This window comes from Arachis ipaensis, chromosome B06, assembly GCF_000816755.2.
Source record: "Arachis ipaensis cultivar K30076 chromosome B06, Araip1.1, whole genome shotgun sequence".
Classification (NCBI taxonomy): domain Eukaryota; kingdom Viridiplantae; phylum Streptophyta; class Magnoliopsida; order Fabales; family Fabaceae; genus Arachis; species Arachis ipaensis.
The window spans coordinates 120391129-120405062 of NC_029790.2; the positions used below are offsets into that span (position 1 = coordinate 120391129).

A 13934-nucleotide genomic window follows, 5' to 3' on the forward strand; every position below is an offset into this window, starting at 1 on the left:
CCAGTTCCAACTTCCAACTCAATTTATTGGCGATAATAATATCTCCGGCAGTTTCTGAGCGCGAGTGCCACGTGAATAGTGCACATTCAATGAACCTCGTCAAGTCGTCGTCCGTCGCCACTCCAAACGCATAGGTGTCAAAAATACAAAAATGTGTATAAAACTATAAATCAAAATCACAGTGGCAACATGCGCAATTGTCTCAAAAATGCATGGGCACTTTCGTAAATCCAAAATACGTAGAACTTATAAGCTTCTTTCCCTTCTCTCATTCTCTCTCTCACTCGCGTCTTCGAGGTTCTCAGCGAAGTCGTAAAAGGTACTCTCTCTTTCTCTCTCTCTCTGCGCTTTGGATCCTCAAATCTAGGGCTTCATCCTCATCCATCCTTCTTTGAAATTTCCCTGATCGGGTCAACATTTTTCGTTATCCAAATCTAGATATGCAAGGCTAATCTTCATTTCTTCCCTCTTTCAGTCCTTGTAATGTTACTCACTAAACTCTTCTTGAGTTCTGACTTTTTGGCTCTACCTCAGTAAATTGTTCTCATAATTATAAAATACATCTTTGAGATCTTTGGTTTCTTTTTTCTGATTATAGTTGTTTCACTTAATTTGCGGAAGTGCGGATTTTATTTCTTAGATTTGATTTTTTTCCTCTTTTGCTTGTTCCGTTTCTGTGTTTTGTTTATTGTGGTGCTACGATCGTTATGGTAACTTTATTATTGTGATGGAGTTTCTTCAAAGCTACTCAGCCATGAGAAATGGATCTCATGTTACCAGAGTTGTGGTTATCAATCTGAAAATTTGACCGGTTGATTCGATGTTTCTTTTCTTTTTCTTTAACATATTTAAGATGGCTTCAGAATTGATATGATTGGTCTCTTGATTGAATTTGCGAGCTGATTGCAAGCTCTGAAGACGATGTTTATGCAATTTAACATTTAAATTAAGAATTATTGCTTGTCTATTGTTGGAAATGGATTAGATTGCATTAGTACCAGTGGGTCAGTTTCTGCTTTTTGTGAAATGTTATATAATATCCGTGTTGCCTTGTACCATTTCTCTTGATTATACTAGTTTGGTGGATTTTACTTCCTCATTTTTTTATTTAATTCATAAGTAGATGTACTTCAAATATCAATCGGCAACAGTTGTATTCTTTTTCTGATTGTTTACTGCTATTTCCTGTTCTCACTGTATTTATTTATTTATTTTCAAGTGTTTGGTGTGCTTCTTGAATAAGGTTTGTGTTGTTAGGGTTTCACAAGATGGAGGGCATGCATAGCTTCTGGCAATTGGGTGATGAACTTCGTGGTCACTCAAAGTCATCTGAGGATCACAAATGGTTGATGGTTGCTTCTAAATTGGCTGAGCAGACAAGATCAAAGGGAGAACGAGTGAATAACTTAGATCTCTCAAAGGGCCCTATTGAACCAAAGCCAAGAGATAAATTTGGGTTCCAGGAGGAGAACAAGTTTGACACACTTAACTTAAGCATGCTAAATCTGGACTCGAAAGTTACTGAAAATGTGAGCAAAAGCTCACTACGGAACAGTGCTTACAATATTAATGCTGTGTACCACAAAAGCAATGCAAATTTGGTGGGAAACTTGAACAGCAACAAGTATAGTGCTAATATTCCGCACAACAAAGAGTCCAACAATAACAGCAATATCAATAACAACAATGAAAACAACAATTCAAATGCAGCTGACAAAAGGTTTAAGACCCTGCCTGCAGCAGAGACACTCCCACGTAATGAAGTGCTTGGTGGATACATCTTTGTCTGTAATAATGACACAATGCAGGAAGACCTCAAACGTCAGCTATTTGGTAAGTAATATTATGGCTATTTGCATTATATTCTCTTATTCAAATACTTGAGGACTGATGCTTCCATTTATTTTGTAGGTTTGCCTCCAAGATATCGAGATTCTGTTCGGGCCATAACACCAGGATTACCTCTATTTCTGTATAACTATACTACTCACCAACTGCATGGCATTTTTGAGGTGGGCTATGGTTAATTTTTCAGAGTATGCTTGTATATGTTGTGTGAAAGAGGCTACTTACTATAATTCATTGGAATAGCCACAAAACCTGAGAACTGTTGTGTGCTGATTTGTGTGGGCAAAGAACAAGAGTGCACTACCAGCAGATTTTATTTTGGTTTTTGTGCCATTTATAGAATTAGAGAGGTACACTGTTTGGGGGGTTTATGTTTAGCTGCAGTGTCATAGGTCGTTTTGGGGTATCCACTACCTTTTCTTAGTATGAGGGGATGATAATGACTCTCTTTGAATTTGCTCTCCAATAATTTTGTTATTCTTCATCTAGTGGGGTATGTTCTGTTTTGGGAATCTTGTGTTTTTAAAGAGGTCTGTCGTCTCTTGTTTCTTCTCTTGCTTCTTTTAAATAGCTATAGTGTAATGGTGGAAAATAGAGAAGAAAAAGTTAATGATAGCCTAAGTGAGATTTAGTTTATTTAGTCATTAAGATAATTCTTGGTTGCAGGCAGCAAGTTTTGGTGGCTCTAACATAGATCCAACTGCATGGGAGGACAAAAAGTGCAAAGGCGAGTCAAGGTTCCCAGCTCAGGTAGAAATGGAAGAGTCCATATATTTAGAAAGACATATATTTAGCTTGTCTTTCTCTAAAGATACTGAAGGGATAGTCAATTTTCTTCCAAATCTTCATATGTAGGTGAGAATCCGTGTCAGGAAAGTCTGCAAGGCATTGGAGGAAGATGCATTCAGGCCAGTGTTGCATCACTATGATGGTCCAAAGTTTCGTCTTGAGCTGTCAGTTCCAGAGGTATGAGACAGTATTTCTGTTTTCATTTACCAATATATGTATGCTCTCTCTCTCTAATGGTGTGGAATTCTGAATTGATTTTTAGACTCTGGATTTGATGGATCTATGTGAACAAGCTGGTTCGGCTGCATAAGCAAACAACCGAATATGCAACAAAAAAGAAAAAAGGATGGTAAGGCTTGGTGTGACAGCTGTGTGCTTTTTCACAGATTTTCCATGAAGCGTAAGCTTGGAAAGCCAGTTACGTGTTGAGTGTTGAGAAGCTGCTGAATAAATGATGTGGTGTCCACATGAAGATGCGTTGTAGCTTAAGCTTTTGCATGACATTTTAAATGTATGATTAAGTACAGACCTGCTATGAAATCATAGAGATGGCTGTCTGTACCAAGTAAAGTGTTATATATTTCTGTTAAAACCAAAGAGGAAAAAAGTGGTGTTTTTTGTAAGATTATCAAATATTAAGTTGCTTGAAGTGAATCTTTACTTACTGTCAGTTTGGTGTCCTCTCAAAAATGAGAAATGGATTTTTCTTTTTAATAATTTTTTTTTTTATATAAAAGAAGAGAGTTCATTTAGAAGCTGCTAAACACAAAGCACCGACATTCCACCAAATTAGACAGAAAAAGGTATACCATTCTTGTTTCAATTATAGAATATCGATGAAGGACATGGAATGGCATGGGTTGGCTCTCCGTGTCAATATGATTAAACAAATCACATTTTCCAAAGGAATATAACATGACAGAAGGGGTGTGTGTGGTCGGGTCCGGTGATCTGGATTTGATTTTAGTATTTTGTTGGTTTATTGTGAAGTTTTGAATTTGATTTAAATTAATTTGAAATAATTTGGATTCAATTGGATCATATATAGTTAGGATAGATTTGACCAATCCTTAATCCTAAACATAACCCAAAACTGAAACAAACATCCACCCATGACTTGTGGTGAAAATTGAATCAGTTGCCACCAAGTGCAGAAGTGCGTATGTTTGAAAAAACAGAACTTTGAAACACAATTTATTTATTTCTAACTTCCTTATTTTTTGGGGCTGGGTTTCTTTTTCCAATTTATCTTGAGGGGTCGATAGAACGAAGTGTTTTATTTTTTGGGTTTGAAAAACATAATCCATTAAAGTTTCATGAATTGATTTTTTTTTTAGTTTTAATTAACAATTCAGGTGATGACCCAAAAAACTTTTTTGAATAATTATTTTGTTCTATAATTTGTATATTGCTTGAAAATTTTGAGTATAATAAAATAATGAGTATATATAACTTTATTATTATCTTTATATAAAAATGTTTTCCTTTACAATTAATTGGTGGAATGTAGAATTTATTTTTAGCATGTTATATAAGTCTTATCTTTATCTAAAAATATCATTATTCTCTTTAAATAGTTATTTTTATCTAATAAGCCACATTTTTAGAGAGTGGCTAAACAAATATCTTTATGGAAAGATATTTTTAACATTTTGATTGGATTTAATAAAAAATAATGAAATGAAATTGTTTGATGCAAAAATTATTTCGTAAAAAATTAAAGTATAATTATTCTAATATCTTTTGAAAATTAGAGGATAAATTATTCTTTGTCATGTTCCCCACTTTTAACACAAATTGGAGGATAACTTATTCAATGACTTGTGTACTTCTTCTAACACCTCACACACTCATGATATCATGGATTCCACATCTTATGGATCTATCTCAAGCTTGGGTACTTGCACATGCAAAACCTGAATAAGATCTAGCTGTAGTGGGTCTGGTTGTGACTGCGAAGTCAAAAAGTATAACAAGTTCGCATCAATCGACGGAGTCGTCTGAAAGTCGAACAATGACCCAAATCCTCCAACGGTGGCGCTAGGGGGAGATAGCGACAATCTAGTGTAGTCCACTCTGTTGTGGATTCTACATCGGATGTTGTGCAACGCCTAGTGGCCTGATTGCGATTACCGTCCTTAGTGATACTCAGGCGTGACACGTCGAAGCTCCTCATATGAAATGTGAGCCACATCGAACATGTCATCCATATCAATGGCTAAGTCATCATGCAACTAACCGGCCACCGATGATGATCTAAATTCGTACACCGTGTGCCTCGGAGGCTGAGATGGCTGCGTAGTGGGTGCCTCATTCGCCGACCATCTTCTGGCTTCTCCTGTCGATGGTACTTAGGCTCCTCATCCTCATCAACATCTAGCTGTTCCCTATGCTATTTATGTCTCTCACCGATGTGTGCCTGTGTGTGCCTTTGTCTCCCATGGGGATAATTCACTAGAAGTTTTCGAGGATCATACAACGGTACATACTGTATTACTGTAGGCTACACGAAGGTAGAACATGTAACAAATGTGCATCCAGACGATCCAGGAACTTGCTACGGCAATCGCTAGCCCACCAAGTAAAGTACTCTACTGATGGTCGCATATTTGTTGTCAATATGACAATTGTTTGTCGGTGATACTCAAAGCGGGCTCTTCATGCACCGTACAATCTACAAGTTCCGATGGTCACCACTTGTCCTCTAGTCTAATGTGGAAACGATATGGGAGGAGTGTGTTTAATAGTCCTTAAACAAATCTCTATTTCTCTTATGAAACAAGACCCTTCGTCTTTGCTGAATTTTAAATAAATAGTATATTGACAAATTTAATAAAAAATAAATTGACATTAATCTAATAAACTGTATATCCTTAAACCACATATATACAATGTCTACATTTTGTATTCACTTGGAGCATAAATAACTTGCATACTATTTAATATTTTGTTTGGTACCAATACCAAAAGACAAATGACATAGTAAACTATAAAGATAAAAAATTAAAAATTTATATAAAATAAATTTTTTTTTGAGAATTATAATTTTTTCTATTACAAAGAGATTATAATAGTATTTTTTCTTAATAAAAAAAAAATACACCTCTCTCTAATTATAGGAAAAAACCTCTTTATGTAACTCAATGTTACTATTATTTTTGTTGGAAGGATTGATTGAAAACAAAATGACAATTTATAAGCGAATCCTTATTACGTAAATCACCCGACGTTACTATTCTCCCTCTCTCTCCATCATCAAAGTTTGATGGCTATTACGTAGGAGTATTTTTCTTCTTTCATTATTTAGTTTTTCTTTTCTTTTCTTTTCTTTTCCTTTTCCTTTTCTGTAATTAGCTTTACTAAACATACAATCTCCTACTTAAAGTTAATTTTGGTAAAATTTTAAAATTTATATTGCTCATGTATTCGATAGGCCATATGAGAATCTATACTATTCAAAATTTTCAGTGTTGATTAGTTTTGTTATGGCATATGCTAGGTTATCTTTAGTGTGAATCTTTCGCATATCAATAATTTCTTCCTCTACTATTTTCCGAATAAAGTGATATTGTATTCCAATGTATTTTGTTCTCGAATGAAAGGCAGGATTCCTTGCAATACACAATACACAAGAATCTTCTGCTATTTGTGGCCGAGTTCCTCCATTAATTTTTGGATCCAAATAGCTTCCTTGCATGCTTGTGTAGCTGCCATATATTCAACTTCTATAGTACATAGAGCTACAATAATCTATAACTTAGATAGCCAGCTCACAGCTCCTTCTGCAAGTATAAACACATATTCTGTAATAGATTTTCGTTTATCAAGATCACCTACAAAGTCTGAATCAACATATCCATTAGCAATGAATTCCGATCCTCCAAAATATATTGTAACATTCGAGATCCCTTTGATGTATTTTAGGATCCTCTTAATAGCATTCCAATGCTTTTTACCCAGATCTGCCATAAATCGACTTATCGCCGCAACTGCTTGAGAAATATATGATCTTGTACATATCATGTCATACATAAGGCTTTCCACCACTGTTGCATACGGTACTCGAGACATTTTCATCCGCTCTGCTTCACTACTAGGGCACATACTTAATGATAATTTAAAATTCATAGGAAGTGCGTGGCGTTGAAATTAGCTTATATTCTTGCATGTTGAAGCATTGCAAGATCTTTTTCAAATAGTTCTTTTGCGATAGCCAAATCTTCCTATCCCTTTTGTCTCAGTGGATTTGTATCCCTAAAATCTTGTTTGCTGGTCCCAAGTCTTTCATATCAAACTCCCTAGCCAACTCGGCCTTTAATTCTTGGATTTGATTTTTGTTAGAGCCTACCACCAACATGTCATCTACATACAACAGTAGAATAATGAAATCATTAACACCAGACCTCTTGTAATAGGTACAATGATCTGAACTAAGTATGTTGTACCGAAGGCTAATAATGAAAGAATCGAGTCTCTTGTATCAACACCTTGACGCCTGCTTTAAACCATATAGGGATTTAGTTAACTTACAAACCAAGTTTTCTTCACCTTGTTCTTCAAAACCTTCTGTGTAATACCCTTACTACCAGAATGTCACGCTTCTGATTGCGCCACTCTGATAGCGAGGACATTACGACAACATCCATATATTTAACAATAAGATAGGAGTCTTTTAACTCGAAACCGTATAAACTTTTCTCTTGAAAATATGGAAATATAATAAAAATTACAAATCACGACTCCTATGTCCTATCCCTATTACAAAAATATAATAATAATGGCGAGAAAAAAAATCACTAAGCTAATACAATGATATAACATAAATCATTAGCACAAGAATCCCTTCATAAGCTTCTTCGTCCATCCTAAAAGAGAAGTTTGTAGGGGGTGAGAACCTAACCACACGGTCTCACCATAGGAATTTTAGAATTGTCATAAGATATATAGAAGAAGTCTGTTTTCAATCGCAATGATCATCGCAAGTCTTATGAATCTTTTTTAAAACCAACGGTTAATTATCCGAAAATCCAAATTCATATTTTATTTGTAAAAAACTCTAAACCAAACATAATTCCATAATGTTCCACTGAGATCATTCAATCACGACCTCCGGCCCAAACATAGTCAAATCATAGCCTCCGACTCAACACAAAATCAAGTCACCACTCAAACAACCATATTTCAAACCAACCAGTTACAAACATAAGTAATGGAGTTCAAACATAATCAATAGCAATTACAGAAAATATGGCAATTAGCAGTTAAACATCAACATTTACATAGGCAAACCAAATACAATATGCACACCTAAACAATGTCACACATAAATGCATATGATGCATGCTTGTCTTACTAGCCATGAGCTCATGCACCGGTTAAACTGCCAAAACCCGACAAACCCGGTAGTTAACCTGAATATGGTCTCTCTGTTGCGCATCTCGAGGAGGCATATAATCGGGAGATTATTGTCCTACCACCTTTTCTTAGAGGTAGACATCAGCAGGGCATAAATCGGCAGATGATTGTCCTACCACCTTCTCCTGATGAGATCGTGCCATACAGATCGGGGAATTAGTGCCCTACCACCTTGCAACTAGAGAGAAAACCACGAACAAGAGGGATTAACCAAACAACCCTTGTTTGAGTTGTCATACATATCTAGGAGAAATCAAGAAGGGGATCCTAACCTTCCACCGTCTCTCTAGAGGCGATCTCACATTCCTAGGAGGAACAAAAAAGGGGATCCTCTCCTTCCACCATCTCACCAGGGTGGCACTTTTGACATATACAACTGGGATATAGTGCCCATGCACACTCTTGGGATATAGTGCCAGACGCACTTTTCAATCTCAATCAAACTCAATTCATAATTATAATCTGCAAGCGGGGTTAATCCCGGCCCTTGCCAGCACAGTGAATCATATCTCATTTCAAAGCTTAAAAATCAGTTTTCAAATGTCAAATGGGGTTTCCAAACTTGCTGGGAAGGCTAAACCCATCCAAAAACGGAGTTCTTTCAAGAAAATAGGACGGGTTCTACAAAATTTTTACGTTTTAGTTTTAAAGCCCAATTTTCAAACCTTCATAACTTTGTTTCAAAAATTCATTTTTTTTGCCCGTTCTTCGAACGTTATAATCTCGTCAAACCTAGTTTTCGTTCAAACCAATTTCACAAATTTTCGAGATCCAAGGACCAAGTTATGACTTGTCAAATTTAGTTAAAAATGAATTTTTAGCCAAAAACTCAACACTTTCAATATAGACTCCTTTCCAAATTCATTCTTTTCAAAACTTCGCTTTTCTTACATCACACCGTTTAACAGTTTTTCTCGAATCGTTTTCCTTTAAAAACCAATACCACCTTTTATAACCTTTTCCGAAAACTCCAAAACTTCACTTAAAACCATTTCTCTTTTATAAAAACTCATTTTCATTTAACCAAAATATCAAACTAACTTCAAAAACTATTTCAAGTTTGAATCTCTTTCAAAAGATTCAAATATCATTTATCGTTAAATCAATCACTTAATTAAATCCAAACTTATAAAAAAATTGATAGCTTCTCCCCTAAAATCCGAACTTTGCCACCCTTCACGGGTTCCATCCAAACCACATTTCTCAGCCCTTCTCAACAGATTCAAAACTAAACAATTCCTCAATATAAATATATAAACAAGATTTTCGATACAAAATCATTTCTCAATATAAATATATAAATCCGATTTTCAATACAAAATTATTTCTCAATATAAATATATAAATATGATTTCTGATACAAAATCATTTCTTAATATAAATATATAAATCCTGTTTTTAACATAAAAACCATTTCTCAGTATAAGCATTCAAATCAGCTTTTCCAAATCTATTTTCATCAACAACCGCACACCAACTCAAGAAATTAATAATTCAATTAATAACCAATATAACCATCAAGCGACCACTTCGATAACAACCAATGATTTCCAATAATTCAAGATAACCAATTCAACAACACCAACCGGCAAACCAGAGTATCCAACTTCTCAAACAGTTAATAAATCAATCTATAAAATTCACAAAATCATAAAAATATATTTTCCATGGTAATATCGACTTGTAATAATTCTAGATAATAAAACATTTTAAAGAAAAGACCCCTACCTCGAATAGTCAAAATCCGAAAGCTATAAAATGCGTCAAAACCCTTCTTACTCCCGGCCCACAACAGCGACAGCCGTTACCTCAGCTCCACTCTACTTTTGCAGCAACCGTAGCAACTTTAATCGTACATGCAAGAACTGAAATTCAACCCTACGGCAATAATGCCACAAAAATCTCAACAACATGTATTGGAACAACGATTAAAAAGGTTTTTGAACCAAAGATAACTTACTGTACCAAAAGGAACTAAGTACAGCGCAGCCGCAGCTCCAGCGGTTAACTTCGGCGAGCTCCAACAGCGGCGACTACACCTAGCGGCGGAAAAACCCACTGTGACAACATCATCCAATATATACGACTTAAGCAACAACCTTCACGGTAATCACGACTTTGGCATCACAAAAAGGAATCAAAAATAGGTGTAGAGCTTACCAAGAGGGTGGCGGATCCAACGGTGGTCAGAACGGAGGCATGGAGCTCCACTTTACTTTTTAAAATTAACGTAATATATAAAACATTACATAGTTTCAACACTTTACTTTTTATAGTTTCAAATACCAGGATATTCATATTGGCATAAAATATAAGAAAAAAAGTGTGATGCGAAACATAAGCTATAAGGTAGGCTTAATGTAAAAGATTACATGGTTCAAACATGTGATGGTAGTGTAATATGGTGAAAGGTTACAAAACAGGTTGGTATTAAAACCACAGGGATAACGTTCACACACTGATCTCGTACCAACTTCAGAACTTCGACGTGACGTACCTTCACCATTCCCAACCGTGCTTTATCGAACGACTCATCCAAAAGTTCTCAACGTCATCAGTCACTTCGCAAACATATAACTGGTCACAAGTCTAACATCCATAAAGCTCTTTCACGTGAATCAAAGCTCCACTACTTCCTGTGACATTACACACTTACAAGCTTCACCTTTCGCATCCACCAACCGTGTCCTAAAAACTAACGCATCGCTCACTATACCTAAAGGTCGCACGTGACACTAAAACAAATCTCGAGTTTACTTAGAAGGATACAAGACCTTGGGAAAAGGACCAGCAATAAGGACAATATCCGAAAGAGTTTGAAAGAATAGTTGAAATCACAAGTAATGAAGAGTGTTGGAAAGATAATCAATTTGGCATTCTTAAGAATAACTCCCGAATCAAAGAAATCTGATAGATATAATAAGATGAAAAATAATGCAGTAATTTGAAACGAATTCAAGCTGAGTCAAAGAAGTATGAGATTTTATAGAAGAAAAGTGGCTAAAGCCAACGGTAGCGCTTGCAAAATTTAAGAGTATGATTTGAACACCTTTGAATACATGGATTTTAAAGAATGAAAAACTTAAGGAAAATTATTTCACATTTTAAAAGAAAAGGTACGCAACCAACATTGTGCAAAAGAATAACAAGAGCACAAATGTTGCGTCATGTTAGAACAAGTGCAAGTTGATTATGCAAAGTTTGAAAAATGAAAACTAGTTTGGCTAAGAGCATAAATATTTTCTCAAATATCTTGAAAGATATTTAGGTGCACAACTAAACAAAATAATGCATATAATTGTAATATGGTCAGAAGAAAATTAAGTTGCATTCTGTCAAAACAACTTCTAAGTTAAGGATAGAATAGTTGAGATTTGAAAGATGAAAATTTATTGAGCTAAGGACCAAAAAAAATTTCTCGAAAGATACTTAGGTACTTAATAAATAAGGTATGCAGTGAAATTGCAGCAATGATGGAAGGGAATCAAATTTTATTCAGAAAAGAAAATATGAGGTAAGATTTTAAAATACATAAGTTTTCAGAGTTCATATAAAGAAGTGAATGCAAAACTAAAAACAATCTTATCAAAAATTCAAAAGGTTATGGACATAATTAGGCAAGAGAAGAATTGAACTGAAATCTTCTTCAAAGAGAATCCGAAACAAGAACTTTAGAAGGAAGTCACAAGGAATGATGCGTTCCACCAAAACGAATCTAAATCACAACAATGAGTCGCACAGCTCAAATAAAAGAATGCAAAGCCAAGGACAATCTTGCATAAGAATAAACCAAAACTTCTTTAAAAAGGTTTAAAACAAAATTCAAAAAGAATACTTGAAATTATAATCTTATAAGGATATTCAAGAATATTGAGATATGTTAAAGAAGGAAATAAATTCACATTTCAGGAAAGAAGCTTAAATCAAAGGATTCGGATACGATTCACAAAGCACATCAAATCAAACAAGTTTTTATCTTATTCAAAGGAATACATAGCTCATAAAGAGAAACAACTCAATTAATAGCGAATTCTCGAAGGTTTCAAAGATTACTTTGATGCATCAAGCAAGTTCAAAGTTACATTAAAGAGTACATGAATCAAGAAGAGAAGTTTAAACAATAAAAGGCAGACATCCCAAGGAGTTTAGGTAGACATACACAATTAAGATCAAACGAGAATGCATATAAACAAAAGAATAGAGTTGAAAGATAATCAAATTACTTTCCAAGAAAGAAAGAAATCCCAAATGAGAACATTCAAGGCAGACTATGAAAGAACAAGATAAGTAACCGAGTAACCTCGAGAAATATCTCTTAATGTTCCCAAAACCCGCGATAAGCATTACTGATAACTCCTATATCGTCTATGATAATCTTTTAATGTTTCCATATACATAAACCATTAGTGTTAAGCTGGTCAAACTTAATATCATGAGGTATACAGTGATAGACTAACATCATTAATCAATAGACCATCATGTGCATAAAACTCTAACTCTTGTCATCCGAACAAGATCTACTACATGACAGACGCTCAGAGTATGCAATTGAAGCATAGTCAGCCCATTCCTTATGCTCTACATGAAAGATTGCTCTAATACTATAAGGCAACACCCTTACTACCAGAATGTTACGCTACCAGTTGCGCCACTCTGATAGCGAGGACATTATGACAACATCCGTATATTTAATAATAAAATATGATCCTTTTAACTCGAAATTATATAAACTTTTCTTTTGAAAAATTGGAAATACTTTTTCTTGAAAACGTATGCACATACATACACACACACACACACACACACATAATAATCCAGAGTTCTTTATATAACAACTAATAAACATTGCAAATAACGACTCCTATCCCTCTTACAAAAATATAATAATAATGGTGAGGGAAAAACAATCACTAAGGCTGCATTTATTTATAGAGATAGGACACTGAGACAGAGACACAAAGACACAATCGTGTTTGACAGAGAAAACATGGACAGAGACAATGTGTCTAGGGACACTGAATTAGTATATTTTGTGTCCATCTTGACAAGAAGTACACAAAGACACTAACAAGGAAAACAACTTATTTTTTATTTTTTCTGTCATTATTCTTATTAATTTTTTTATAATTATATTTTTTATTATTATATTTTTTGTCTCAAATTTTTTGAATGAAAAAAATAAAAATAAATTAGATTTTCATAATTTGTTCTAGTTTATCACCAAACAAGATACAAGAACACAAAATTTTGTGTCTCTGTCCTTTATGTCTTGTTCTTAGTGTCTTGTTTTGTCCTGTTCTCAGAAACAAACACAGCCTAAGCTAATACAACGATATCACATAAATCATTAGCACAAGAATCCCTTCACAAGCTTCTTCCTCTATCCTGAAAAAAGAAGTCTGTAGGGGGTGAGAACTTAACCACTAGGGGTGTTCAAAACCGATAGGCCAAACCAAAAAATCGAAAACCGAAATAACCAAAAACCAAAAAAATTGAAAAAATGACGTTTTGCAATTTTTGTTGCGGTTCGGTTTGGTTTTTGGTTTTGCTAGGAAAAACCCTAACCAAACTAAACCGAACCAGTATTTAATGCAAACCCTAAATTTTAATAGCCCTCAAGACCCAGGCCCAAGCCAAATGACCTAACCCCTCTCCCTCTTCTCTCTTCGGTATTCACACTTGTAGTGCAGTTTCACTCCCTCCTAGTTTCCCACTGCCTCTCACTCTCTCAGCCTCTCACAGCAACGAAATCATCATCGCTCTTCTCCCACAAGCCACATCACCTTGACTCGCCCGCATCACGCGGCGGTGCGACCCAGCCCTCTCCCTCGTAGCACTTCTCTTCGTCCTCCTCATCGCAACGCTTGAATCCGTTTGCTGTT

The 13934-nt window shown here is 35.1% G+C and overlaps 1 protein-coding gene across 3 annotated transcripts; it reads left to right on the plus strand.

Annotated features, from left to right (window-relative positions):
* On the plus strand, positions 170-3307 carry LOC107605018 (B2 protein). Of its 3 annotated transcripts, none has more exons than XM_016306753.2 (6): positions 170-319; positions 1258-1833; positions 1912-2012; positions 2515-2598; positions 2704-2814; positions 2900-3307. In XM_016306753.2, the coding sequence occupies exons 2-6, from the start codon at positions 1269-1271 to the stop codon at positions 2945-2947; spliced, it is 909 nt and encodes a 302-aa protein (XP_016162239.1). In that variant the 5' UTR covers positions 170-319; positions 1258-1268; the 3' UTR covers positions 2948-3307. The 3 variants fall into 3 exon arrangements, with proteins under 3 accessions (XP_016162239.1, XP_016162238.1, XP_016162240.1); XM_016306752.2 differs by having other exon boundaries at positions 198-319; positions 1244-1833; XM_016306754.2 differs by having other exon boundaries at positions 213-319; positions 1269-1833.

Excerpts from the sequence above, each read along its gene's own strand:
- LOC107605018 (XM_016306752.2), top strand. The coding sequence starts at position 213 with ATGGGCACTTTCGTAAATCCAAAATACGTAGAACTTATAAGCTTCTTT. Across the intron at positions 2,599-2,703 it reads AGTCAAGGTTCCCAGCTCAG|GTGAGAATCCGTGTCAGGAA; the intron begins GTAGAAATGGAA and ends CTTCATATGTAG. Across the intron at positions 2,815-2,899 it reads TTGAGCTGTCAGTTCCAGAG|ACTCTGGATTTGATGGATCT; the intron begins GTATGAGACAGT and ends ATTGATTTTTAG.